Source organism: Stegostoma tigrinum, chromosome 16, assembly GCF_030684315.1.
Source record: "Stegostoma tigrinum isolate sSteTig4 chromosome 16, sSteTig4.hap1, whole genome shotgun sequence".
NCBI classification, from domain to species: Eukaryota; Metazoa; Chordata; class Chondrichthyes; order Orectolobiformes; family Stegostomatidae; genus Stegostoma; species Stegostoma tigrinum.
In genome coordinates, this window is record NC_081369.1 from 33,819,579 (window position 1) to 33,846,656 (window position 27,078).

Consider the following 27,078-nt stretch of genomic DNA (forward strand, 5'->3'; position numbering starts at 1 on the left):
GGAGGAAGGGATGGGTGAGAGGAAGAACAGGCTAGGGAAGCGGAGACAGGCTGGGTTGGTTTTGGGATGCAGTGGGGAGAGGGGACGAGCTGGGCTGGTTTTGTGATGCAGTGGGGGGAGGGGAAGAACTGGGCTGGTTTTGGGATGCGGTGGGGGAAGGGGAGATTTTGAAGCTTGTGAAGCCCACATTGATACCATTGGGCTGCAGGGTTCCCAAGCGGAATATGAGTTCCTGTTCCTGCAACCTTCGGGTGGCATCATTGTGGCACTGCAGGAGACCCAGGATGGACAGGTCATCTGAGGAATGGGACGGGGAGTTAAAATGGTTCGCGACTGGGGGGTGCAGTTGTTTATTGCGAACCGAGCAGAGGTGTTCTGCAAAGCGGTCCCCAAGCCTCCGTTTGGTTTCCCCAATGTAGAGGAAGCCACACCGGGTGCAATGGATACAGTTATCACCAAATTATCACCAAATCAGGGTGAGTTGATTTGGGACTCTGACTGGGTGTTTCGATCTGGTTCACTTAAATTCAACATTAGGGTGATGGGACTATATTGTACCTGGAACACTTGTATAATTCTCACACTTTCTGATGATGTGAATGGATGGCTAACCCATATCCTGTGATAATCAGACTCAGTCCTCTGTTTTGGATTGGCTTTCTAGATTGATGTCTTCTCTTTGATTGAGGCCAGAAAGATGTAATTGGTTGTGTCATCATAATTTACATGAATCTATTTATGTCACAATTGTTCCGATGTTAATACATCTGGGAGAACCTAGTATGATGGTGTGACTGGACCACAACTCAGAGTTTTAATGGCAGATTCAAAAGTGTAAATATTTTACAACAGGCAAATAGTGAGTAGAACATTCTGATTTTGGTCACGTGTGTGGAGTTGGGACAGGAAAAATGGAAGGCGAATCTCTTCTGACATTCTTATTTCTATTCTTTTTGTTTCTTTCACAAATACTTTCAATGTCTGTTGGAGTGCAGTTTCCTGAGTGCCAGATATCATCTGTACTTTGCTCACACAACCATTAATGGTATGTGACCACAGACGTTGAAAGCCGTTGAGAAATGACAGATCCTGTCCTCATTTAGTATATGTTATTAACTTAAATACTTACCAACATGGCTCCATCCCATCCTGAACCAAGGGCTACTCAGACTAATAATAGTTCTGTTGTGTTCAGATCATGCAATTCCAGCACTGAAGTGTAATTGAGGTTTTAAATTTGAATCATGCATCAGCTCTTCCATTGCTTGCAAAAAAATCATTAACTGGAAACAATTTGGTGCCAAGTGTACAATCAATGTGTATTTTAAGGTTGCAACAGTGAAATTTGTGCCTAAAAATTGATTAGATTTATGCTAATTCTAAGTTTTGTTATCTTATTCCTATTGTTTTGAGTGTTATTAAAAAGAATGTTCAGTAGCAGCCCTTTTAGTTGAAAAAATGATCACATTGACCCAAGCTCAACTGTGGTCCTGCCACTGTTCATGTACGTCGTTGTTTGATGTTTTTGATAGCTAGCTAGCTGCTGGTGCCTGTGCTGAACTTGTGAGAATGTTTTTGCTGCTGACCCAAGGCAAGCTTTAGACACCATCAACCATGACTTGATTTAAAGTGAAATTAGGATTCACTGTGTGAAGCCCTTTGTGATTTCTGGTTTAGGTCGAAGACAATCCAGCCAATCACAGAATTTGAAAAAAAATGCGAAAGGAGAAATCTGAGTCTATCTGTTGCATTTTTTGAACTTTTGTGATGCCTGATTAATTTATTAAAACATTTAAGTTTCATTTTAATATTCAGGAACATATGTGTTTGGGTGTTGGTAATGGGATGGGAGGACATTAAAATCTGAATTAGCAATGTGTTGGGAGTCACACCCAACATGTAAGGTCCACAGGCAGAATACAATCTTCTTTGGTATGTCTGAACATCAGTATTTTTGGAGGCTCAATATGTCACGTCTGTCTGTTTCCAGTGTTCTCCCAGAATCCTCCAGCCTGCAGCAGTCAAATGCACATGATTGACTGATTGTTTGACATAGTCACTGACGAAATCTTTAACAAAGGTAAACTGAATGAGTGGTGCCGCTTTGCACACACGTAAGGCATCATCGGCTGTGCACTTCAAGCAATCAGAACATCCACAGATCACTAAAATGTTTCTACTCCATCAATCTGAAGCTGCTGGTGTGCTAAAGAGTTCTGTGAAGCTGCCACGATGCTCCCATGCTGCACCTGCCTACACTCCCAAACATCTTCACAAGTTCAGATAGAGCCACCAATTGGCTGCTCAGAAACAAAGGCTATCTAATTAAAACGTGACTGATAGCACCCTTTTTAATACACTTGCGGGATGTGAGTGATATTGGTTAGTCAGCATTTATTGCCTGTCCCTAATGCACTTCAGAAGTTAGTGGTGAGCTCCCATCTTGAACTGTTGGAATTTCTGTGCTGTAGGTTGACAGACAATTCAGCTAGGGAAGGAACTGGATTTTGATCCATTGACAGCGAAGAAATGACAATACATTTCCAACTCAGGATGGAGTGTCAATTTACAGGTGGTAGTAGTCCTACGGATTTGCTGCCCTTGTCCTTCTAGATGGAAGTAGTTGTGGGTTATGAACCTGCTGTCTGAGTATCTTGGTGAATTTCTGCAGTGCATATAGATATTGCACACTAGTGGTACTGAGTGTCAGTAGTGTAGGGAGCAGACGATTGTTGATGCAGTGCTAATCAAGCAGGCTGCTTTTCCTGCATGGTGTCAAGCTCCTTGTTTGTTTTTGTAGCTGCACTCATTCAGGCAAGTGGGGAGTATTCCATGACACTCCTAACTTGTGCCTTGTAGATGGTGGACAGGCTTTGAGGAGTCAGGTGGTAAGTTACTCGCTCCAATATTTCTAAGTTCTGACCTACTCTTATAGCCACTGTGTTTATGTGGTAAGTCCCGTGGAGTTTCCGATCGCTGGTAAGCCCCCAGGATGTTGATAGTAGAGGATTCAGTGACGGTAACACCTTTGAATATCAAGGGGTAGAGCTTAGATTGTCACGTATTGGAGATGGTCATTGCCTAGCATTTGTGTAGCATGAATGTTATATGCTACTTGTCAGTCCAAGCCTGGATTTTTTTTTATATATTCATTAATGGGATGAGAGTGTCACTGGCTTGGCAGTATTTATTGCACATCCCTAATTTTCCAGAATGCAATTCTGAGTCAACCACATTGTTGTGGGTCAGGAGTACCATATAGACCAGACCAGGTAAGGATGGTAGTTTCCTTCTCTAAAGGACATTATCAAACCAGTTTAGTTTTTTTTTCCAATGATCGGCAATGGATTCATGGTCATCATTAGGTTCTTAATTCCAGATATTTTTATTGAATTCAAATCCCACCATCTGCCATGGTGGGATTTGAACCTGGGCCCCCAGAATGTTATCTGCATATCAGGACTAATAATACATGCTTAGATCTTGTCCAGATCTTGTTGCACTTGAACATGGACAGCTTCAGTACCTGAGGAGTCACAAATGGTGCTGAACATTGTGCAATCACTGGCAAACATCCCCACTTCTGACTTTATAATGGAGGAAAGGCAAATGAATAAATGAAGCAGCTGAAGATGGTTGGGCCTACTGTGACAATACTATGGCTTTACAAGGTGTGTTTTGTCCTGTTTTCTTTTGAAGAGAGGTTTTGAGCCATATGTGAAAAGTTGGTTTCTCCAGGTTAATAAAGTAAACAGCCTGTAGGCCTTGGGTTTTAGTTAAAGTTGAAACAATAGAAGCAGCATGAATGGGTAGAGAACCAGGATTTTTAGGTTGGCTTTCACTAGTTGCTGTTTAATGAAGCTGTTACATCTTTCTGTCATAGGTAGAAGGTTGGGTTCTGTTCCTGCTGCCACATGTGAGACAGTTTGTTTCATTGAATATGTCTTTGCTAAGGGTGTGCTTATGGGATGTTACTATATTCGAACAGTTGCCCTTTTAGTAGTTAAATAATCTATTATTCAATTACGTTTTCTAAGAGAGTTAAGTTAGACCAATTCTTTTTTTGTTTGTATTTTAACTGTAGAGTAAAATTTAAGTGTGTGTTGCTTAAAGCTGAGCAGTGTAACCATCTGGAACACAGCATCCTACACTTGCCTTTAAATAAGAAAATGTTAGGGTCTAGGCTATCTCCTTGATATATTTGAAGGGGATTTGGTCTGGTCCATAACCAGACACAACTCTAAGGAACTCCTGCAGAAATGTCCTGGAGCTGAGATGACTGATCTCCAACAAACATAACCATTTTCCGACATGCCTGGTATGACTCCAAAAAGCAGAAAGTTTGCTCCTTTATATCCATTGATCCCAATTTTGCAAGCGGTCCTTGATGCCACACTCATTCTAACATGGCCTTGGTGTCAAGGGCCATCATTCTCACTTCACCTTTGGAATTTAGCTCTTTTGTCCATGTTTGAACCAAGGCTGTAATGAGGTCAGGAGCTGAGTGGCCCCGGTGGAACCCAAACTGGGCATCACTGAGCAGGTTATTGCTGAGCAGGTAAGAGATCTAAATTAATTGTGGTCTGTCGCATTTTACACAATATTGCACTGCAATAAGGTTTAGAACTCCAAGAGGACCAAAGTGCTGAACTCCAAGCTACCTCAAGAGATTTGGAGGAGAAGGAAGAAGAAAAGAAGGGGGTAGTGACAAGTGCCAAAGGAAATGCCCAAGCAGTAGTGCACATTGCTACCTGAAACACCCTAATTATTGTGAGTTTCACTGGGTTCTGGGTGTACCCTCACAGAAACTAAATCTGATTTTGACCCCTCCCTGATTCAACATCATTAAGGCAAGGCAGACTTACAAATGTGCAAGCAATCAATAGTTATCCTTTTTACTGATGCTCTGAATATAGCATCTGTGTCCACTGGATTGAGCTTGGAGATTTCAACACCTTTCACTATGAACCCTTCACTGCTGTCCCTGACTCTACCATCTGCTCTTTGCAATGTGGGAACCCAGTGATGTCACTTAGCTGACCCACAGAATTGTGTGTGCAAGGTTTGGATGAGTCCTGTAATGATGAACGTCCAGAAGGATTGAGCTCCTCTGAGGTAGCATCATCAATGGTAACATCCTTCTCTTTCCGGATGCAAGATGGCCCTGTGGAAGATAAAAAGACAGTGACTTGGTAGTGTCAAGGTATGAATGATGCAAGTTATCATTATCAACATGCTTACATTTCACTGATGTTGATGTCAAGTTAACGAGTGAATGTTGTATATTGTAACCTGTGATATTTAATCCTGTCAACCAGGTAGCTGAGAGAACCTCTTCCAATTTTGACAGCCAATGATTCTGAGCGTCTGCTGATGCCCTTTGTGTTCCAGCTCTATACATGATATTTGTGAGAAGGCTGGAAGGTCATGTTGGCTCTTTTTCCCTCTTCTTGGCATTCTGTGCTCACTTCTCTTACAGTGAGGGAAAGACGAGGTCTGTGACTGAGAGTAATGGCATGTGCTTGATCAATAGATGGGCAGTACTTGTTAAGGATGATTATGAGGTGGAGGCACGACGTTGCTGTAAGAAAAAGATGAGCTCCAGTGGCAGATGAACTCAGTTGCAAACAATGAGATCTTTTAACTGTGCACTTACCAACATGCCTTTGATACCCAACTATACAATCTTTGACCAACAGTTTGGCTTTTAATGTCACACTGTCAACTTTATTGTGTTGACAACAGTTAATTTTTTTCTTCCACCCGCCCACCTTTTGTTTGCCTCATCTACAGCTTCCTTTGGCTGTCAGTTATACTCCAATGGGATGACCTGTGGAGGCGATCTGCAAATAGCAAGCCCAGGTCCAAGGTTATATCTCAGATAACAGAGATAGGATGAGCTTCAAGACATGTGTTTGGAGGTGGGAATGTTGTAGTTCCTTTTGGTATTTTCAAAATTGACTGTTTTTATATTGGCTGTGAACTTCCAATCCCATTCTCAATGATCTCTTTCATTTCTTAAATAAGTGCTGCAATTTTTGTTTGCATGCACATCCTCAACAGGACAAACTCTCGCCCATAGAGTTTTATATTCATTCATTAGATCCTGAGAAAGCACAGAGAATCCATATGGGTAGCACCTGCATATCGTCCCATAGACAGTAACACTTACTGCACACAGACTGGTGCCATAACGTGTATTGCCAGCATACTGCATCGCGACAGGCATCCTGATCATTATGGCTGGTACAATTACGAGTATGACTGATGCCATGACATATTATTTCATGGTCCCAACTGTCATTGTATATTGGTCTTTCAGTGGTCCAGTTTTACTGGTTTTTCCCTCTGGACCAAACTAAAACAAGGCCAGGTTTATAAATATTTTTCTGTTGTCCAAAATGATCACATATTATGAGTGTGATAGAAAGCAGAGACTTACCTGTTCATTAACCAATCCAAAACATGAATTCTAATCAAGAAAACTCCCATGTTTTCACAATGTTTTATTAAAATCTTCCAGTAGAATATGTAGTTGAAAGTTATAGATGCACTTCCTCATTTATGGCAGCTTTCCTAGAATTGATCACACTTCCAAGTGCTCTTTTTCCCCTTTTGGTAGAAACCTTTTAATCTTTTATAGTTAACTTTTGGCATAAGATGTTTTTAAGTTTAGGCCCTGCTCTAGATATTTGAACACTTCATTTAGGCTGTCTCCTCAGTACAGTCCTGCGAGGATGCTATATGATTGCCAAACAACACAGGAACAACTGCACAGGTCTTTTAAGCCAATGGGGCCAAATACAGAGCAGGCTCCACCCACCTCAGCTGTGGAAGGCAAGACTGCACTTAGATGTGATGGGAGGGAGAGAAAAACGTGCCGAAAGTTATCACTGTTACATAGGTAACACATGTGGCACATAATTATAAATAACCTTGCATTTTTATAAATATGTATGCACTTGCATTCTTAAAATATCCACTTCAGTATCATTTTTGCTGTCAAATCCGGTTAAAGTCATATCCTTGTGAGAGATAAGCACCGTACTCAGATATCCGGCAGGACAGCACGGTGGCTCAGTGGTTAGCACTGCAGCCTCACAGCACTAGGGACCCAGGTTCGACTCCAGCCTCAGGCAACTGTCCGTGTGGAGTTTGCACATTCTCCCCGTGTCTGCAAGGGTTTTCTCCAGGTGTTCCGGTTTCCTCCCCCAGTCCACAGATGTGCAGGCTAGGTGGATCGGCTATGCTAAATTGCCCCTAGTGTTCAGGGGAGTGTGGGTTATAGGGGGATGCTCAAAGGGGCAGTGTGGATTTGTTGGGCCAAAGGGCCTGTTTCCACACTGTAGGGAATCTAATCTAATCTAATCCCAAGGATGGAAGAGGCGAAGAGGCTAATAGCTAAGGCTTGCACATCTCTTATACACAACCAACTCACTGACTGCAGTTACTCTCAGACGTCATGGATTTTTGAGCCACAGAATCCAGGACTGTAGCCAAGGTACTTGACACTTTGTTGTCGTCAACAGTGAGGCTCAGTGCAATACACAGGCCCAGCCTACACATATCATTCCACATATCCTATAAGCGACAGTATGGTACCAATGATGATTCCGTAAATTTCTGCATCAAAGATTCATTTGATATAGCAAATTTTCTAGGAAACATAATGTCATTCCAGGCTTGAAGATGCGCAGCAACAGAGAGTTCATGTGACAGTATGCCCTTGCAGCACTCTGGACTGTCAAGAAAAACTGCACAAAGTGCTGCTGCTCACAGGCTCAATGCTTTCCCACACAAGTATTTCAGGGGACTTTTTCAGTCTACTTGCATTCTGAAATATTGAACAATTATGAAAGAGGGAAACATCTAATGAGGATTCTTCAGGAATCCTCCCAACCTGCTGGCTATCATGAGACCCTTCACTGCACAACAGTCAGGTATGATATCCTGATAGCAGCTTTAAGAGCTACCTAACCTTAAGCAGTTCCCCCTCTCACTGTTACTTTTTCTGTAAAGGTCAATGAGACATATAATGTGTATGTACTTTAAAGTGGCATCACCTGAAGTTATCCAGAATGCAGTAAGATGGACAACTGGACATTTATACAATAAAGAAAAAGTCAAGGACAGCAGGAGTATCAATGTCCACATATCCATTGCATGAGGCAGCTGCTGCTTGTTACATTACCAACAGAATCTGAAACAAGTAAAAGAGGACCAAACCCAGCTCATTCATCCTGAAAGTGGTTGCAGTTAGGCCCCCTCTAGTGCCTCATGCTTAATGATATATTGTTCAGTCTTGTGGTCTTGGACCATAGATCCCTCAACAACAGTAAGGGGTGGTCTACCTTTGACTTTATGATGTAGCCATTTTTCTGAAACACTTGCAGTGCATTTGCCACTTAAACTGCTGGTACACAGTACAGGTCTGATGTAGACATAGCATTCATTGACACGTGAGCGCTATTGACTATACAATGCACCGCACAGTGACACACTGCCTGCCTCGCCATCTGCACCAAAAAGGCTATGCGAAGAGACAGAGGTTCGTAGCCTGTGACTTAACACTGAAGATCCTGAGTGCTAAAAAGTATGCAAGCCTCTGGCAACGTGCAAGTAAGTAAAATGCGAGCAAGCTAAGAGCCATAAGATGCCTATGCAAATTTCCATGCCCTGTTAGCATCTGCATCCTGAGAAGACGCATGTGAGTTCTTGCATGCAAGAGTGACCTGGCAGAAACATGCAAGTCATAGGAATCTCTGAGCTCTGAATTCAAGTGTGAAATGGCTAAAGTGGTATGAGAGTTTGTTTGATTGCATCAGCCTGTAGTTTGTAAATCTGATTGTGTGAATGATAGTTTGAATAGGATGGCAGCCATGAAGCAACAAGGGAGAATGTGCTGCTCGCACAGTTGATTGATTAGCTGATACAGCATTCAATGACCTGTAACTGCTTGGTACCCATTCAAAATTTCATGTCATAAATTTGGGGCTCTAGTTTTGGAGGAAAGGAGAGGAGAATTGGATGTGGTATAGAAATATGGAGAGTTTGATAATGAAATGCAGATGCATGAAAGCAAGGTAGTATCCACTCAATAGTGAGATTGTGAAGCTACTATTTAAAAGTTAAGGAGAAAATTACAAAACATTATTTTCTGCATGTCGATGTCATCATGCTTTCTGAACTTTCTCACATTTGCCACTCCACACCACAGAGTAAGAAATTCTATCCTTGCTATTGAAGCTTTTTGTCTCATAATCATCAGCACAGAATCACAAGAATATTGAATCTCAAGGGAAGCAATAATTTTAACTTCATGAGAATAAGCTGCAGTTTGATTACAAATCATGGTCCCCTTGTCAATGGTGTTGACATGGAGAATGCTTCAGGGAACCATTTTCATTTCAATTCAAATCAGCAAGGTAGCTCAAACTGGTTACTAGTAACTCTGACTTTGCCATCTGGAATGGGTCAGCAAATAGTTCTCCTCCAAATTACTGTTTGGTTGAAAAAAGGCACAATGTGTGGATATAAACTTTCTGCTTGCAAATGAGGGGCCCCTACGTGCAGCTTCCAACATATAATAGTGAACCATATTGTGAAGCTAACTGATATCATAAACTGTTTTTTTAGTGTCATTCTTAGCAATGTGAAATATGGGTCTTCCACCCCAACGACTGGCAGATCATTTGAATCAGCACATCCGTTTGGCTGGTCCATCATGTCCGACTGTAATCAATCAGGCTCTACTTGCACAATACAGGACATGCAGTGTTCAATATTAGATTTGATTCTGTGCTTGCGAAATAATAAGAACATGCAATTATCCATGACATCACCTCTAGCAATCATAGTTCACTTATCAACCAAACAGCAACCTTATTGTCATGTAGTATAAATTATTATTCTCTTTGAAATTTGGTATTCTTGTGATTCTGTTCTGAAGGGTGTGCAAAAACAGGGTTCAACAATATGTCATTTCCAACAAGCTCTGTGCTATTCAAAGACAATTTACAATTCAGTTTTGTTCTTAGCCATTGTCCAATATATTTATTAAACCTGTTGCTTTCTAGAAGGGGCATAAGTACTAGAAATCTCTTTTGCTGGTGTTAAGTTCTACAAGCAAGTACTAATTTTAAAACACAAATCTCTGCCTTTACTAGCATTGCAGCCATTTTTCGGGACCTATGTAAGACTAGGAAACAGTTTGACCTGTGTTACATTTTTCTTCAAGGCCATCAGAAAGAATTATTTTTAACAAACAGCAAATGGGATTTTATTTCAGTTATTTTATTGTTGAGTCTGGTTTTGTGATTGATAAGTAAAAGGGAAAATGATCCCAACCAACTCTGAGCTCTTTTACCATCTTATGGCATCTGCATGCATGAGCAAGTCAATTGTGGGACATCAAGTTTGGTTATGGACAATAGTCATTTTTTAAAAAAATACTAAGAGGAGAAAGGGGTGTGCAGTTTATACATCTACATATAACTCAAATCCAAATCTTAATGCATCCAAGACAAGATGATGCACCAAATTGGAATTCAGGACTTTGTAATGGTTAAATCGCAAACAAATTTGTCAAAAGTTATAAATGAAGCAATGCCTAGTTTTCTAACATGAGCAGTGTGTTGGAATTCTATAACTTCAGCAAACTCAGCCTCTGAGCAAAAGAATCCTACAGGATAAAGGGCCAAAATTACTATCACTATTAGTTTTGTGAATTGCTCTGCCTTTGTCTTTGCTATTATGAGCAAAAACAAAAATTTCATTCCCTTTTGTAACCATTGTTATGTTATCTGACACTCTGAAGCAGACACCTAGCTTTATCGTAACCCTAAATTCTTAGTAGCTGCCTGATCTGTATGAATCCAACTAAGGTTGAATGACTCATCTGAAATCGTTTTCTCTCCTGTTAAAAAGTGAGAGTTATATTTTTCATATAATGTCATTGCATCACGAAAACATGTGAAATACAAGTCTAATGAACACCTCAGTAAATGACAGTTTTTATAAAAAAAAGCCACAAACACAATTTTTCCATATTACTAATGTTCTAAAAAGAGAAAACAAGAGGTTTTACATGGGTTGATGAAAACACAGCAGGATAAATTAAAACGAAGAAGAGCGATTAAAAATGTTAATAGAAATGTTAAATGGTATAATCTCACTGGAGGCAAGTGGTTTCCAACTGCAATTGAATTCCTAATTAAAGCAATGACTGGTATTTATTGTGCAACATGCTTACTTGTGCAGACTAACTGTTGCTGCTGCTGCTGCTGTGCAGCAGTGTCTGTTTCTCTGACTAAACTATAAGGTTTGTTGTACAATCCCGTTTTGAATTTAGTTCGTGAAATGCTTTTTCCACATTATTGCACTTACAAAAATATTCTTAGTTTTACCATGTGTGTCCTTGCAATTTGAATTTTACGAACTGGTCATTTAGAACATATTAAAGGTTATTTTCCACGATTTCTGACCTGGATCAAATCATGCAGAAAGAAGTAATGCAACAGAGGCCATACATATCGTCTGAGTAAATAATGATTTATGATACTCTATAATGAACAGTGAATATATGTAAAACAAATTTATTTGAATTATTATTCTGACCATCTGTGTTTTTTTTGACCCAGCTTGGTTTACCTTCACCAAGGAAGATTAATCCGCCTAAACTGAAAACCACGCTTATATTTTATTTTTCAGGAAGGAAACTTGTGTTACTTTTACTTCTTATTGAGGGTCTTCTGTTTAATCTATATTGTTGCAATCTAATTACAGCTAGAGATAAATATAATAATAAATAACACATCTGCAGCTAGATAACCAATTGCATTATGGAAGGGCGAGTTAATAATTGTGTAATCGTTGCAGTACAGCAGTTGTTGTCATAAACAATGTTTCTCTTTAAAATATTTGCATTGTAATTTGGTTTCAATTTGTCAGTAAATACAGGTGTGACCTTGAGGAGATGGTATCTTTTAATTGTTCAGCTTTACACTGTCGCATGACTGTTAATTATCCAAAGATCTGAAACACATTACCTAGTCTGTAAATGGATCTGATGCCGAAATATTACAGCATATCAGATTTTAAAAATTGAACTTTATATAGCACTCTTGGAATATTGAATACCCAACAGCTTTCTGAAATTAGTATGGCTTCTGAAAATATTGTTCTCTAATAAGTGAAAAATATTTACTGCAACATTATAATATCATTTTGATCAACTAACCTGGGGGAAAAAAAATAAAACTGAACCACATTTACAGGGAGAGAATGGGCTGTTAACTAGTATATGTAAAAACATCCATTTCTAATTCACAACATTGCAATTTTCAAGGGAATGACGTTGAAAGATTTTCTGTGTGATGTAGCAATGTCATCAATGTTGAGTGGTGTCACATAATCTTAAAAGGATGGAGCTTGAATTATTTAAAATCAGGTATAGATAAAGTTGCTACAGTCTTTGTAGACCATGGCACTGTTCTCTCATTAGGAAGAGATGACTGATGATGGTTTAACCTGAGGGTCACTACACCTCAGATAAGGGGGGAGAGTTTGAGAAGCTGGTAACCTTAGCCAACATGGAAATTGAACCCATGCTGTGGCATCACACTGCATTGCAATCCAGTCATCCACCCGACTGGATTAAATGATCCCCATGTCTAAATTTAAAATTACCAAGTAAACATTATATTATCACAATGAATGTTGCAAGGAGACCATTGGACTTGCTGAGTGCAAGTTGTGGCCTTTTTGTACTGAGTATCAATAATATAGCAATAAAAAGGCAATTACATTACAGAAATATATTACGTTCCAGAGCCAAAATTCCAAATGAGTTGGATTCAAAAGTAGGCAAGTTGGAGTTTGCACAAGATCAATCAACTGCCCTAAAACTAGCACTAATCAGACACTTTCTCCTTAAGATGATAAACCTGTGAAAAGATGTATCATGCCAATGCAGTGGGAAATCTAATAAGGTAAAGCGATGGGACTCATTTACACTTTGCATATGATGCCCAATTTACTTAGTCTGATATCCCAAAGTAGTCATAATTTGTATGATGAAAAATACTTCAGCTGTAATTAAGATCTTTGAAATCATTGGATATTTAGTGTACACAGACACAAAAGGAGGGATCAAACATCCACTGATGAAGTGTGTTGGTAGTCTGTCAATACTTCAGTGGGGGTCTCAGTTCACTTTGAGACACAGCTTTTGTTTTAACTTATAGTGGTGGGCTGCATGTCCTCAACTGGTGTCCCAATGTAGTTAATTGGTGCAATATCAAGCAGCCCAGAGATCTGGCCACAAACAGATATATTCAACCAGCACAGTCATAATGAATACAGGAACACATTTTCAGTGGGCTATGTTATCTTTGTGGCAGCAGAAGCACTCCTATTACTTCGGCTCTGTAAAACATACTTCAATGCTCATTTTTTTTTCTAGGCCATTTAGTCTCTTTCAGTACCGTTATAGTGCTCTGAATTCTCAAAAAGTCTCAATGGTGTACATACTCTTTTCTGCAGGCCATACAAATAGCTTCAAGACTCGACTCTATGTGTCATAGGACCGTTGATTTGCATAGATTCCCATCTTGTTCAGGCAGACAATGGGATCACCCAGAAGGCGACTTCGGGTAGTTAGGGTAAAATAGAAATAAAGTAACAAGTTGACAACCTTGATTTTAGCTTCACCACCCTCCACTTCCACCACCTCACCAGATATTCAGTGATTGGTACACATTATATTTACAAATCATACACCCTGTTTTATTTGTAACTTTTGGAATTACCGAATCTATGAATGTTTCTATGAATGACTAACAGATGTTGTACAGGCTTTGTTAATGATTATAAAACGATTGCTTTAATTTGGAAAAGTTTGCACATAGGTGGTGAGCTACCTTTTAATTAGATACATCACGTACAAGATTTAAAACAAATCTTTTTACTTCTTTATTTCACCTTAAGGTGGCACATTGGTTAACACTGCTGCCTCACAGTACCAGGGAACCTGGTTTGATACTAGCTTTGGGGGATTTTCTGTGTGAAGTTTGCACAATCTCCCTGTATCTGTGTGGGTTTCCTCCCACAGTCAAAAGGTGTGCAGTTTAGGTGGATTAGCCAGGGGAAATGCAGGGTTACAGAGATGGTGAGAGTCTGGGTAGAATGTTCTTTGGAGGATTGGTGTGGACTCGATGGGTTGAATAGCTTACTTCCACACTGCAGAGAGATTCATTATATTAAAATCATTTAATTTCTTCCTTCTCTATAATTATAGTTAAGGAGTTTGGTTTGCTCATTGTAGTGCTTCATTGGCCATGTTAGATAAACAAGTAGCCAAATAAAATAAAGTTTGATCTTGTAAAACTAGCATCATTTGAATTTGCTCATGAGAATTCTATTACCACAATATCCCAATAACAATCCAGTACAAAATGCATACAGCGAACAGGACTACTTCCCTTGCACACAGATCAGGAATTTCTGGGATGCAGGTACATGCAGAGTACGCAAATACGCAAGAGAAACTAGCACTGTTAGTCTTGTAGCTGGTGATATGCCACAGATTCTCATTGGGTTGTCACTTTATGGCTGTCTATACCCAGTCTGCACACCTGACATAATTTGACGTCTTCCTAGCATCAGGGAATACTGTGGCAACAATGTCAAATGGCATCTTTGGCAGGAAAGGAGTTAAGATATCTTTCTTTGACCATTTTAAAGTGATGGTTACTATTTATTCTTGACAAGATGTTAGTCTTACCATATTCACCAGTAGGTCATTGTTACATCTTTTTTATGTGTGATTGAAGTTGTTGGAAATTGTAATATTGTAAGTACAGATGCAGAATAGTTGAAAATAATAATGAATGTTTTAAAATAACTCTTAAAATGAGCCATAGCATATCCTACTTATTTTAATAGTAATTCATGAAACTCGTAGAATCATCAATCATGTGGTTAAGACATAATTGATGGTAAACTATAAAAATTAGTTTTTGTTATTTAAAAATTTGCTTCTGTAGATATTATTGTTTTACGCTGAAATTTATTCAATTAATGTCTGGAAAATATGTTTTATAATATTACACATATCAAATTCTGTAAAGAAGTATATTTTGATTAGGAATCAGATTCTACCTTGTCTTTCCCAAGATTCTTTTTAAATGATCTTCAGGGACACACTCTACAAACAGGGCTTCATCTCAAAGTATTCCCAGGCCAGATTCAATGAACAGAGAGCAGTGTAGCTGTTAATAAGGGTATTCATCATGAGACTGACTATTTTTGGCGTTGTCTATGACAGTCTCAGTAACTTACCATTGTCCCATGAATATGAACTTATCATTTAATTACGCACTGAGAGACTGTCTTCCATTTCAACCTGCAAGTTAGTTAAGCTCACAGCAATTCTCCAGCCAATCAAAATGTGATTGGATCAGTCTCAGACAACCGTAGCTTTGCTATTTCTGAAAAATCTTTTTAGCTAGTCCATTTTAATCTGCTTATTGTAACATAACAACTTAAATAAATAGAGGTAAAACTGTATATCTGCCAAACACAAAGCAATCTGATATATGCTGTTAAGCTATAAAGTACCAAGGGTCTTTAAGTGTTGTCAACAAAGCATGTTTCCAATTTATACAACAATGTACTTCTGCGAAACAATGCTTTTTAATACAATAAATTGCAAAGAAGTTTATCTGCCAAATTTGACAAGTCTTGTCTTCCATTTTACCAAGTTAAAATCAGAAAATGAAAGCTCCTAAATTTGGAACTGAGTGACAATCATCATGATACAAATAATCAACTTTAGCATCAATGTAACATTAAAACAAATTTGATCTTTGCCTAACCATTCACCTGGCAGGTTTTTGAAGTATCTTTAAAAATAAATTTGGACGTCTGTAGAACACGAACTGTACTTAGGAACAGAAATTAAAAGTCAAGGCCAGAATGTGCATTTATTTTATCTTGAAAGTTAAATACTGTAAAGACATTGATTCTTGCTTATGGCAGCAGAGTATCGTCCAAGTGCTAGAAATGACTCCTGCAAAAAAAAGAAACAAAATTCAGTTCAAAGATTTTTTTTGGATTTCTGGATTGAGAGTTCCTTTCAATTTCTGATCATTAAAAAAAACAAGTTTTTATTCTTTCTTCAACTTTTAATTTCAGCAAATCATATCGAGATAGCACAAAATATGAGCTAATCACCCTTACACTTCAAATGTTCCCATTCTATCATCTCATGTCCAATTAACACTATGCAGCTTTCTGTCATGATGCACTGCGAGCTATCTGTAATGACTTTCAGGAAGACATCACACTGAAGACAGATTTAAAAAAAAAACAGAGAGCATAACTATGTTCTTACATATAAACCAACTTACAATACTTTTGTGTTTAAAAATGTAACGGTATACATGCACAAATGAAATAGGTTTGTGAATAAGAGAATGACACAGCAGCTGTGGTATGCATTTTGAATTGTTTTTATATCTACATGAGTCTGCCTGTGTACATCCATTCAATACTAATATACAATTAATGAATCATTTTTTAAACAATTCTGCTGCCAACTTAACTAGCAAAGGACCATATTGGTACAAAATATTTCTGACAACATTAAAATCAAACAATTCAAACCATGTGTTGCTGTGAGTGGAGAATTTAGAAAACAGACATCATTAGTTTCAGAAACAATGTTTGATTTTAGTACCCTAAAATAATTCTCAGTCATAAAATTAGGTCGATGTTGTGAAAACTTGAAAATTATGAAAAATAAAACAGGCTTCACTTCCACAGGCAAGGAAATAATAATTAACGGACAAAAAAAATGGGCAAAACACAAGAAATCGATGCATTCCGTTTTAAATCCACTTTCTTGACTTCTATACTCTGTCAAAATAACCCTTCAAACAAGTCTGATTGGGATCTAGCTCATCACACTGTCACCAACTCACTTTTCATTAGACTGTTACTCTCTGTTAGCCTAGCCAAGCAGAAGAACTCAAACACATGCGCAAATTAAATCGACATCCAAACTCCTCCAATATACAAAGCAATTTAAATGATATTCATTAGAGCGATGACAAGTCCTGATGAGGCTTTCAGGAGCTGAGTTCTTCAGCTTTTGCAGACTCGGTTTCATGGCCACTGAGGCGTAACCAAGGCGACTGTACCTTCAGAAAAGCTGACAATTTTGCTGTGCTTCCTGATACACCTTCCGCTTCTGCATTCAGTACTTACCCACAGATTTAAAGTGTGTACTCTACACACTGTATGCTTCTGTCAAAATCTTCAGGCTTTAACATTAAGGCCACTTAATTGCAACAATACTGTGTAATCTTAAAATAGCAAAAGACTAGCTGGAGATCTCTGCCTTCGAGTACAATATTATAGATGACATATAGTTTAATGTGACTTAACATGGCTGTGCTATGAACTATTGAAAAGCGTTTATCCTGTTTACTGTAAAATTTGAGCCAACAGCAACTAGCTACTGGGGTAAATAAAACCTCAAAATTCTGAGATGAACATGGTTTCAAATTTATAATTTAACTTAAAGCTGGAATATAATTTAGAAAAATGAATGGCTAATATGTAACTACGACAGACAAATATATTCTACTGAATTGTTAGATTTGCAAATACTAAAATCGTTTCCCTCTGGTAGAATGTTCAAAATATAACCCAAGAAGACAACCATTCTGACCTGCACTGTTGCAGCCAGGCAGAATACCAGACATTTAAAGATTGTGTATAATAAATCAGTGCCTGTTCTAACTCCACATATACCCTATAAAGTGTACAAGAAAAAGGACACAACATTGTATATGCTGAATACACAACTGACAAGCTACTAATCACTCAGTGCTTACCCACCTCTCCTCCCTGCCCCATTAATTGTAATTCAGGGCAGTGAAGTATCACTTTCTTCAAGTGATATTGCTTCTGTACAATGACCCCGTCTGCAAATGTATTGAGCTTCTAGCTTGTGACAATGAGAAGGTAATCACACTTAATAGTTTAAATGTCATTTTAGCTGCAAATGCCCCTTTCTTCAGGGTCAAGCAAATGGCTGGGGACATAACCTGAATCAAAGTCCCAGGAGAGAGAATATTACCAGCATTTTTAGTTAAACAAAATTATCCATACCTTCATATCTCCCCAAGGACACAAAAGTCAGCATTCATATTGACTAATGCATAAGTGTTCAGCAAAGTATAGTGCAATCAGAATGAGCATTCCTCTGTAGCCAATCCTTCTTGTTCTTTGGAATCTCTGGATTTTATGAACCTCACTGATGTTGCTGGCATTATTTAACTCTTTGATAACTGATTTATAGTTCTCTGAACTCTTAATTTATCCAAGCAGTGAGAGGCTGCTTCTGAACAGTTTGGATAATTAGATGTGTATTGTATTCTCAATCTGTGGTTACATTTGGTATTGCAATATATCCTATATTAAGTATTGCTGTCCAACAGAATGCTTAATTATTACTCACTGAACACTTCAGATTGCACAATCTCAGATTACATTTGCACAACAGGAAAAATGAGAACTGACAATTAAATATGTATTTAAACAAGGCCCAGGAAAATTCTTGGAGCTGCTTCTGCTCAACCACCATGAATTTTTTTGGAAGTTTAATGGAAATCCCATCATTTATTTCTTCTGATATTCAACTGAAATGTTTGGAGTCTGCATTAATGAACACAAGATTTGGAACATATATATTCCCGACCTCTCAGAATGTTGATGCCATTGGCGCTAGCTCACTTAATGCTACTGTGATCCCTTGAGCTGTAAAAGGTATCATTGTGTATCTAGTCCCCTGTTGTTTATTCAGAATAGATATCCTTCAACATTGTAGAATAACCTGATAATAACAGATTATCAGTATTGTTAAATGGGGCTTCTTCATATGTGAAAATGACTGGCATTCTGATAATTGGAACTGCATTTTGTTTAGAATTGAAATATGTGATTTTTAGAGCTCTGAATATTTCATTCTTCTCTGTATATTCAGCTAATTTTAATGTCTATCAGTGTTTGTGATATTCATACTTACATCGCGACATAAAAATAAAAACATGAATCAGGAGGCATTCCTTTCATTGAAAAGCATGTGGACATATGCGCGTGACACACACACACACACACACACACAATGAATGGCATGACCCAATAATCACCACTCAAACTGGCTGAATTATTTACTTAAACCGAGGGTCTGGAATTCCTGCACTGGTTTTGTAACATGTATATTTCTTTTTATTGTATCCTGATACATTCATACACTGTTTTTGTTGCAGTGGTCCAGAGTGCTTTCATACAATAATCGATTATGTTAACATATAAAATATTTTTCAGTAGAAAAGATGTTGACATTGTAACAAAATTTAAATAAACAATTTTAAGGAAATTAAAAAGACAAATGTTGACTTCATGTGGAATTTGAATTGCAACTACTTTCTGAATTTAATACTCAGGCTAATTGCAGATACCGCGCCTGTTTTACATGTTTGAGAACATGGCTCAGCAGAATCCTAGAAATTGTGTAATTAAATTCTCATATATATAAAATAACCAATATTCGCCTTCCAACATGTAGAGCAGGTATGTACAGTACATATATCCATTGTATTCAAACATGGAAAGCAGATGACAATTAGAAATCCATTTAAAGTCCAGCAAATACAAAATGGGATTGAATATTTAATTCTTGCCCCTGCTGTATAGGCAGGAGTTCCATATCGCTGTCCCAACGAATGCTGTGAATAGCACTGTAAGGGTTAAGCTGATTGTGAAAGCTGTCCAGTATGTACAGTGTTTCTGTTAAAGGGGAAAAGGGGAAAAATCTCAGACACATTTTGATGCTTCTTGAGCAAAACATATCACATACAAAAAAAGGGGGGAATATTGATAAACGTGAGCCTGATGTTTTAGTCACCTTCATGGTTTCTCAATGAGGAACCATTCATTAAACATTTTGTTAATATCACAGTCAAGCTTGCTGGGTAATGTGGACTTTTTTTTAATATAATGCCCAATTTTCTAACATAATTCATGGCCCCCTTCCCTGTCATCTACAGCTTGTGTGGTGCCCGCAAGAGAGATAGCTGGCTGGGACCGCAGTCAAAAGCTTTGAGATCAATATGTACAGGACATAAAATATTACAAAAATTGAGATTTCATGCACACATGTTGGTAGTCTTGTTTGTTAGATACCAATCCTTTATTAAGTTATACTTTGGTTTACTATAACCACTCTGTGGTCACAGATTTGGGGCTATGTTCCTTAGCAGTTGGCTTCTGCTAATTTCACTTTAGCAGATAGCTCTCTAAGCCATGGCATATTGATTTCTTGTTGTGAAGTGCACTGTTCAAGCTCCATTTAAGATTTTCATCTTCAACGTAGCCCTGAGCACATCATAGTGCCATAAATTAGGTAAATTGCACACTTATCACAAATGTTATTTTAAGATACTGTGTAAATGTGGCGGCTGGAAGATATACAATGTGTCGGAACAAGCCAGTGCTTGGGTGGGGTTACAGCCAGGTCTCAATGCGCACCTGTGAATTAAGGCCTTGTGAAAGGTGCTAACCCCTAAAGTATCTCTCTGTAAGTGCTGCAGTTATCTGACTTATTATACTTTAACCAAAACCCCTCCCTGACAGGACCATAGACCCACTCAAGCTCCAGCCAGGAATATGTAACCTTCAGTGTAAATGGGTTCATTACCTGTCGCACTTCATATGTAGACAATAGTGTGGAAGCAACACAAAATCATTGTAAAATGTTTTAATGTTGCAGAAGGAAAAACAAAAGTTATATGAACAGCCATAATGGTGTTCCATTTCCAGCAACAAGACAGGGCACAGAGTGCAGTACTGTATCGATGCTGTTTACATGTCTATTTTATACATATATTCTCGTATGGTGTCAGCTGTCAGTTATTTCTGCAAATTAACTGAAAAATGGAGATGAACAGACTCACTCAGTGTGCTGGTAACCATGGGTTACCTTTTATATGCCAAAAAATAAAGGTGCAGTGGGGAATCATGGGAGAATAATTAGGCAGAACAAAACTTACCAATCAAAGGCATTCTACACATGATGATCATTAAAATAACAAGTGAGAGTGCTCATAAATAAGTAAAGGAGGTTACATCATGGAATGCCTTTTTACATTTGTAGCAGGATCTCATAGCATAAACCCTTTGAAAGAATTTTGTATATTATTGTTGAAGAAATACAGTACAAGTGTTTTTCTTTCTAATTTTATTAACCCTTTGAGCATTGACTATTCATTTTAGCTCTGTAAATAGTAGTTAATTCCATTAAATAATACATCTGAAAATTATATTGTGCAAAATTATCTGCACAAATATCATGACAATGGAATTGAATAAAGACAGCTGCAGATCATTTTAATAATGGCTTTCAGTCAGTGATCTGAAAAATAAGAATGCTGCCAATTTGTTTTTGCAACTTAATGCAGAAGTGCATCAGCAGTGCTCAGAGGGTTAAAGGTTAAAGGCTGAGAAATGCCAGCACACTTAATTCACATGAGAAAGTGCACCAGGTTCAGTATTAAATGCTTAACTAAATTGTCCATTACGCATGCAGTTTAATGCATCTGAGCGATACACAGCAACTAAATCCAATTTACACAAAATTCCAAACACTTACCATTTTTACCCTTGTAATCAGCCAGTAACAACAGCTGATTACGTACTTCCATTAAAACACTGTACAGTTATATAAAAGAGTTCAGATCAGAGTGCTACTCTGCAGTAAATGAAGAACATGTGCCAAGAGTTGTTACAGTAGCTTTAAGGCTTCTTTCAGATTTGTCCTCAAAGCAAGAGAGTTAAGCTACTAAAGTAAATGCTACTGTTTCTCTAGCTCTATAACATACAGAAGGTGGTCCTCTGGTGATTTGCCGTGAGTTTTACTGAGATGCAGTTTAACTGCATGTTTACTGGCAAAAGTCCGATTACAAAGTTTGCACTGGAACATTGTCCCAGCCTCATCATCTTGAGATGGCAACACCGATTTTTCGGAGGGCAGTTTTGCGTGTGTTATCTGGTTGCTTATTTGTTCACTTGAAAGTTTTGATAAGTCTCGTAACCTGAAGCCTAAATGTGATTCTAAGTGACTAATGTAGGTTGAAGGAGTTCTGATCTGTGATGCACAATCATTACAAAAAAACACTGGATGACCAGAGTCCAAGTTTTTAAGAAATTTTGTTCCACCTGTCCTTCGAAGCTGGTACTTGACATTGGCTAACCAGTGGCTGATTGTTGTCATGGAGAGCCCTGTAAACCTTGAGATGTGCATTCTCTCCTGTGGGCTGAGGTCCGACATAATGAATTTCCCATCAGTGGTTTGTCTCAGGCTGGCTGCAAACTGTGCCTGCAGTATGAGCAAATGTTGTGGGTTCCAGTTTGACTGCCGGCCTTTACGTTTCTGAGCTGGAGAAATCTCCTCTGGCTCCTCCATAGTGCTACCGTCCACCTCGGATTTGTCTGAAATGCTTGTAGGTGTAGAAGATTTTGATGTGTGACTTCCTGTCAGGTTTTTCAGCATATCAGATATATCTGACAAGGCATTCTCGCGTAGCGGCGAGTTTGACATGAATGACACGACTGCAGATGTCTTTGCTGTTGTCACAGTGGATGAAGAAGATGTTGACGACGGGGATATGGATGACAAAAGCACTGAACCCAAAGAACCACTTTTGTCACTCTTGGCTTTCGTCAAATCAATGGGCTGGTCACTGCTGACATGATAGTAATAACGATCTATGGGCTCTGTTTTTTTGGCTGGCAAAATTGGTGTGGCCACAGCAGCCTTTTCTGCCAAGCTGTTACTCATTTTGTAAAGCATGCTCATGGGGTCCAGGGTGGGCAGTGCAGGCTTAGCCGCTTTCCCTAGGTGAACATTCATAACAGATTGCAATGCACTTAATGGATTTACAAAAGGTTGTTCGGGAGGGTGGTCTGTGATAATAGCTGTGCTAGTGCACAGACTATTTGTAGTGAGTTTTAAGGCCTCTGTGCCATTCTCTAAATGATCCTTGGCTGTGTTCTCTTTCAACGGGTCTTTCTGGTGGGGGTTGGAAATATTGTCGTGGCTTTTAGGACTGGGGTCTTTTGAAACTTCGCTTTTTTGTTCCTCTCCTGCTTCACTATCACATGGAGAAGGTGTTTCATGCTTCAGTCGAGATAACTTGTTTTCTGGATCTTTAGTTTTTTCTTCACTTTTGGTTACCTTCTCTGTGACTTTCTTCACTAGCTCTTCCATAGCGTGGAAATTGTTCTTGGGTACAGGGGAGCTCTGGCTACTAGGTGGTGAAACTAGTGGTTGGCTCTTTGGAGATGCCATACTATCAATGTTGCTGTGTGCTGACTTCAATTGGGTATTCTTCCCTGATGAACCAAACGGTAATTTCATTATGCTAGGAAGTTGATATGCTGCATGAATGCTAGGATAGCCACTCCAACTTGGAGTCCCATTCTGAGCTTTATTAATTGCAGAGGTCACTGTGTTTTCTAGAGATTTTAGGATGTCCAGGCCTCCTTTAGGATTTTCTTCCAGATCTTCTTCAGTCAGATACTGATACTTTGAGGATATGTCATATTTTTCATCATCATCACAACTTTTATCTTTTTCTTTTACTTTGTCCTCATCACTTTCAATTTCTTTATCTATTTCCCTTTTCACTTCAATATTTAATTTTGGTGAAACACTGGCTGGGGTACTTAATGATGACGTGAAAGCGCTTGCAGCTAGGGGAACAGATTGTACTTTATCTTCTAAGATGGCTGACACAGGTGTTGGTGTTGGAGTCTGGGGTGCCTCAACAATCTGCTTCCCCTTCTTGATTGCAGAATTGGTCACTTTTACAAAATGTCCGGTGACCATCATATGTGTAGTCAGCTCCTGCAACGTGTCGTGTGAACTCCCACACTCCATACACTTGAGGATTTGAGACTTTCTCGCCTCAAACTGCCAGGCATAGCTGGCGCCGTTCTGATGTCCATAGCGATTATTTGGTGTGACATAAGGGTTTGAGGACTTCTGTACTGCATCACTTGTGTCAGAGAGAGAAGTTTTTGGCGTACCACCTGGGGAATCGGGAGAGCTTGGCAGCTCAAGCTCAAGCATCGCCCTTTTTCTGGTGGAGGGGAGGACCTTTGTGGAGATTGGTGCTACAGGTTCCTTCAGAGGCACTTTCTGATAGTGTTTTGTCTTGATCATGTGGACACTCAAGTCTTGAAGGGACTCAAATGAATGGCCACAGTACATACACTTTAGCACCTTTTGAGCATCCTCCTTTCCCTCCATCTCCAGTAAAGAACGTTTTCGAGGCTTGGACCATTTTTTAGGATTGTTATTGTCAGTTTCATTATTTTCATCTCGATAGTGTCCAGTTTCATTCATGTGCACAGTCAGCTCCACCAAGGAGTCATAAGCAGCACTGCAGTCTTTACAGCGGAATTTGCTTGCCCCTGTAAATATGGACCCATAGAGCTTACTGCTTTGCCTGTACAATTGTACTGTGCTGAAGAGGCTTGGCTCCTGAATCATCTTGGTCTGAGAGACTTGCTGCAATGTCTTTGACATGGCAGACTGATGCCAGTCAAAGCTCCCACTTCCACAACTGCTGCTGCTGCTACTACTACTGCTACTACTGCTGCCGCCATTTGTTGCTGGCTCACTTGGCTGGTTCAAGCCCAAACTCAGAGATGACCAGTAGGAATTTGATAGTATGTTATTGTATATTGCTTTCATTTGTTCTAAACTGTCCTGTACTCCTTCCTCGGGGAGGCCACCAACCTCTTTGCTTTCATCCTCATTCTTTATAGAGTTGCTTTCAAAGTCAGCCAATCGATCACTGGTTTCACTGACATGAGAGGCGCTGTCCATCTCCTGGCCAGAAAATTCAGCAGCTGGAGAGCCCTGGTAGCTAGGCGATTCCTTGCTAAATTCCTGTTCGTTGCATGTGTACTTTGAGGATGATTCTCCATCAGCTCCAGACTCATTGGCTTCAGTTTCTTCATCCCCTAATACTGCTGCCTTCAATTCGTCTGAAATGTAGGCTGTGTTTAAAAAGAGGAGAGAACAGTTTTAAAGGTAATTGCTGCTGGTATGGATTGAAATTAAATATCGCAAAACATCATAACTGGCAACATCTGCTGCAAAGTTAGATAGTTAAAATGTAGTGTTTCTTGGGTGCATAAAATCGTCTCTTCAAACGTAATTTGCCACCTTATTCTTCTCAAGGGGCAACAGATTGAAATTAAAACTAAATTTGAAATTAATGAAGCAAATTCTGGAGGTGGCATTCATTTCTAAAGTAATAAATTACATGTATCAACCTCAGAGACAGCAGTTCCTGTCTGTCAATTAATATGTCTTATGCTTCTTCTACCTCTAATGCATTTCCAGGCAGAGACAGTCACAATTTAAATGATGCAACCATTATAATTTTCTGTGTTTCAGTATTTAGTAAATTGAATATTTATTCTAAATGCAATGTTTAAAAAAAAGCAGCTTGAACTGTACAGGTTGATTATTTATATTTGGGCTCCCAATTTCAAAAAAAAACCTTATGATGATTTAAAGGGCTACATCCAGATTTGCCCTTCTATACTTCAAAAATTCTGCTATGGAAGAACAGATGGTTGAGAAATTCTGTACAGACTAATCACAGCTACATACAGGTTTGTGGAAGAATGTTACTTTCGACCCACTGACATTTAAGTGTGCATCATTTTAATCAGACTTTCACTCTGTCAAAACAGTGAAATGCATGCATGCCTGCAGATGTCAGAAACGGGTTTAGAAAAAAAGCTTTTGGAAAATATGACAATAACAAGATTGCCAAGTTTTGGTATAAGATTTGATGTTTTCATGCTGCAGTAATTTTCTTCGAATAAATTTATAAAACGCTACTGAAAACCCATGAGAGGACTGAGATATATGAAAATGTATGTTGTTTATATTGCATAGTTTTCACACTCCTGTTTAGATTTTTCACCATTAGCGGTGTTAAAAAAAATGTATCAGCACTGAATGTAAAATCAGTCACAGTAAAAGATCATTCCCATTGCATAATCAGTTCAATAAAGCTGGACTCCACTCACTGGAATTAAACAAATCCCTACGTTTTATAGACAAATTTGGGAGGTTGGGGGGGTGCATTCTGATTTGAACAGTTGTTTGGAATCCATATGTGCCAACAAAATGATGTCATAATCCAATTTAGCAGAAACAGCATGTGAGAAAACAGCGATTAATCACCGCAAATACCAGCATCATGCATGAGGCAAGCAGAGATTCAGACATACCCCCAGAAATTTGAGGTGAAAAACCTTTGTATTTGGTTTTTCAATTTTTTTTCCATCATGTTCCAACAGGTCAGACCTGCAGTAATCATTTAAGGTATTGAGCAAAGAATTGTTTTCATGCATCAGCAATGGACAAGCTGTACTGTACAAAGAATCAGGATATTGTAAGGATTCAAATGCTAAAGACCAGTTTCCACATGAGTATTGTTTACAATTAGGAGAAGAAATGATCTTGAAAAAGTAGATACAGATGTCTTTCATACTCTGATCTGACCCAGAACAGGAACTACAATGTGCAAAATTCATCAACGAGAAAATACAGTGGAAAAGAAAACTCAGAAGTCACCAAGATCAGAAAACATATTTGGGAAGGCAGCTGAGTCAAGTAGAAATGAGAGTTAATTTAATATTAAGAATAAATAAACTATATAAAATCAGCAGTGAATCATTTGTTCTGCGTAGATGCCACTGCTGTCTAGACCATTGAGATATCATCTGTGAAATGCAACTACCTAGGACAATAGCAACTTAACTTTCCCAGTGGGAGACTTCCTGTAAATACTGACACACCCCTGGGACCTACTGCAAATATTGACACACTTCTAGGACCCTACTCAAATAGTCATACACTTCAGAGAGCCCCTGAATAGGTTAACACCTCCAAACATATTGCCATGTATTGCGACCACCTTC

The 27,078-nt window shown here is 38.8% G+C and overlaps 1 protein-coding gene across 7 annotated transcripts in view; it reads right to left on the reverse strand.

Moving 5' to 3' along the window:
- Positions 1-15,947: 15,947 nt before the first annotated feature.
- tshz3b (teashirt zinc finger homeobox 3b) overlaps positions 15,948-27,078 on the reverse strand; it is a 186,742-nt gene continuing 175,611 nt past the window's right edge. For 5 of the 7 annotated variants that reach the window (XM_048546391.2, XM_048546392.2, XM_059651691.1 and 2 more), the window contains one exon: positions 19,266-25,134. In XM_048546391.2, the coding sequence (XP_048402348.2) occupies positions 21,920-25,134 (3,215 nt within the window). In that variant the 3' untranslated portion in view covers positions 19,266-21,919. Of the gene's footprint in view, positions 16,070-19,265; positions 25,135-27,078 lie in introns of those variants that run through there. The other 2 variants (XR_009446796.1, XR_007249082.2) reach the window with 2 other exon arrangements.